Here is a 2,639-nt window from a genome sequence, read left to right as displayed (position 1 = left end):
AATAATTATAATTATAATTATTTAAAACATCTTATTGCACAGTGCCACTCAAAAGCCAATCCCCCTGGGGTGAAAAAATATACATTGTCACATTTTTAACTCATCAGGAAGTGTGTTCTACGTTTTAGTTGCCCTAAATGAAACAGACTGACCAAAAAGCTTTGTTCAAAGAGCCTAAAGTTTCCTCCATTCAGGAGCATCTGCACTGTAAAAAATGAAATGTTGGATTTACTTAACCATGTTATGTTACCTGGTTCCACTTAACTGAGTTGAGTAAATTCAAAGCAATATACCAGTTTTTAACCAAAGAACATGAGTATGTTGCTTTGAATTTACTCAACTTAGTTAAGTGGAACCAGGTCACATAACATGGTTAAGTAAATCCAACATTTTATTTTTAGAGTGTATAGAGCTTGTCTTATTTTATTTTATTCTCTTATTTTATTTGTTTTATGTTGTTTTGGTCCTGTAGTTGTTTAAAATGTTTCATTTTTTAAAAAATGCTGCTTTGGGAACCATTTTGCACAAATATAGAAAATTGTATTTTTGAGGCATGTTTCAGTACATTCAGCTGAGCAGCCTGAACTGATTTGATTGTGGATGCYTTTCTTAACGATCCAACTCTGCAGGGTTTCGCTCAGCTGCTGGTAAACCTAAACACTGGGACTGTTTTCTCCACACAGACCGGCTGTCGCTCCGTGGAGCCGGCTGTGCAGTTTGGACCGACGTGGAGCTCATTGCACGTATGGGACGTGGCTCCACGGACTCCTCTGATTCAGAGGGACTTTTTRTGTTGTTGGTTTGACCCTCTGGGTTACAGAGGTCACGGGCATCCAAAAGGCCTCCTCCAAACMGGACGACAAAACCACCGTGACAAAACCGCCGGAGCCAAGCGCCATTTGTGGACAGAGAAGAATCTTGGATTGTCCCACAAAGTGTAGGCCTATGAGTCTAAACTGAGACTACATGATAACAATTCACAACTAAAATCTTTTTTAATAGAGGAGCGGGTCTGTAAAGTTTACAACAGGGKTATTSAACTGGCGGCCCGCGGGCCGCATCCGGCTCGCGACTGACCAAAGTTCGGCCCGCCAATCGGTTCATTCATCTCTTAAGCCCAAACCCCCAGTTTTCTACTGTAATTACTCTAAGTTCTTTTAGTTAAACATAGACATGTTTGTATCTACAGAAACGTCAGAATCTTGGCTAGAAGCTGGTAAAACCATTTCTATAAACACTCAAGACAGTTAAAACTACAAGCAGTTGAAGATGAAATGAAGTGAAAATAAAATTGGTTTAAAAATTTGGCAATTCATAAATATTTGTGTCAAATAGGAGGCAGAATGTGTTCTTTTTGTTTTTGATAATGTTACTACTTTAATAGGGTTCTGTGTGTTGTATTCATGATTAAATGCAGCAAAAGAAACTAATTTAAAGGTAACAGATCTTTGTAATACTTGCTTTATTTACATAATGTTATTGCTGGATGTTGGGCCCCTCAGCAGCTGACAGGCAGTAACTYTGGCCCCCGGAGCAATTTAGTTGAACAACCCTGGTTTACAGCAATTATGAGTTAAAGGTGCGCACGAGTCTCACCTGTATCGTTTGTTGTCCACTGGGATTATATCCATGGCGATGTAATACTGCTGATGAGGGTCCAAGTCTGTAATCTTCACTCGCATGGCGGGAAACATCCGCCTGAGTGAAAAAAATAAAATAAAATCTAATAAATGATTTCAACACTCAGTGAGTTTAAACTGGAAACATGGCGACAATAATAAAACAATTGGAACTCGGCCTTTAATTGGTGCGTATTTTTCTTCTTCTTTGATTTATTTATTTATTTATTTTCTTTTCCTGCATGTCCCACCTTCCAGCCTTGGTGATAATCATCTCCGTGCCAATCTCGTGGAACCGCTTCCACAGGTCGGATCCCTGCAGCTCCACGCGGGTCTCCTCGCCGGTGCCGGTGCCGGGCGCCGCGGCGCACGAAGCCACGGGCTGCGGCCTCTCCAGCGGCGCGTCGTCGCTCTCCGCTGCACCGGAACCGAACGAGATTTTATTWAAAAATCAGACTCAACTGCAGCCATGCGTGCATTACCACAGGTACACCATGGAGGAATGATCGGGAATCCTATGCTGGCCTATACATTTCACGGTTATTTATCACCTGATCGTGGCCGTTTTAGAAACAGAAATCCAACAAAAAATGTTCCACATTTTATTAAACACAGCAGAGTCATTAAAATGACTTAGAGGAATATTGCATTTTTGGAAAATATCAAMTTATATAGCTCGTGCTGCAGGCTTTATAGGGTGGTGTCAATTTGTTCAAATTAAAAACAAGGCAGAGAGGGATTATAATCTTAATCTCCTGCAGATTGACGCTTCTTGCAGATCTCTTTTTTCGGCAGCACTTTGTCTGGGTCTAACTGGTGGCTTTGTGATTAGAAGACAACTCATAAACCTTCTAACATTATCAGTGATTTATTATTTTCTGTGCGTAACGGAAACAGAAACTATGGGCCTCATCTCGTAACTTTATTAGTTTTTATCATTCATATTAAAGAAACACACAATGAGGTTGGAATTTATTATTATTATTATTATTATTATTATTATTATTATTATTATTATTA

The 2,639-nt window shown here is 39.7% G+C and overlaps 1 protein-coding gene across 1 annotated transcript in view; it reads right to left on the bottom strand.

Moving 5' to 3' along the window:
* The window catches only part of LOC106511622 (T-box transcription factor TBX18), a gene marked incomplete at both ends in the record, with an annotated part of 3,782 nt that extends 1,746 nt beyond the window's left edge, over positions 1-2,036 (bottom strand). The window contains 2 exon segments of the mRNA XM_014000375.1: positions 1,597-1,698; positions 1,871-2,036. Of these exon segments, the coding sequence (XP_013855829.1) occupies positions 1,597-1,698; positions 1,871-2,036 (268 nt within the window).
* Positions 2,037-2,639: the final 603 nt, after the last annotated feature.

The sequence above is a fragment of the Austrofundulus limnaeus genome, unplaced genomic scaffold (genome assembly GCF_001266775.1).
Source record: "Austrofundulus limnaeus strain Quisiro unplaced genomic scaffold, Austrofundulus_limnaeus-1.0 Scaffold3005, whole genome shotgun sequence".
In the NCBI taxonomy this organism is placed as follows: Eukaryota; Metazoa; Chordata; class Actinopteri; order Cyprinodontiformes; family Rivulidae; genus Austrofundulus; species Austrofundulus limnaeus.
Note: the sequence above shows the minus strand (reverse complement) of the source record. Positions and strands in the feature narration are given on the sequence as shown.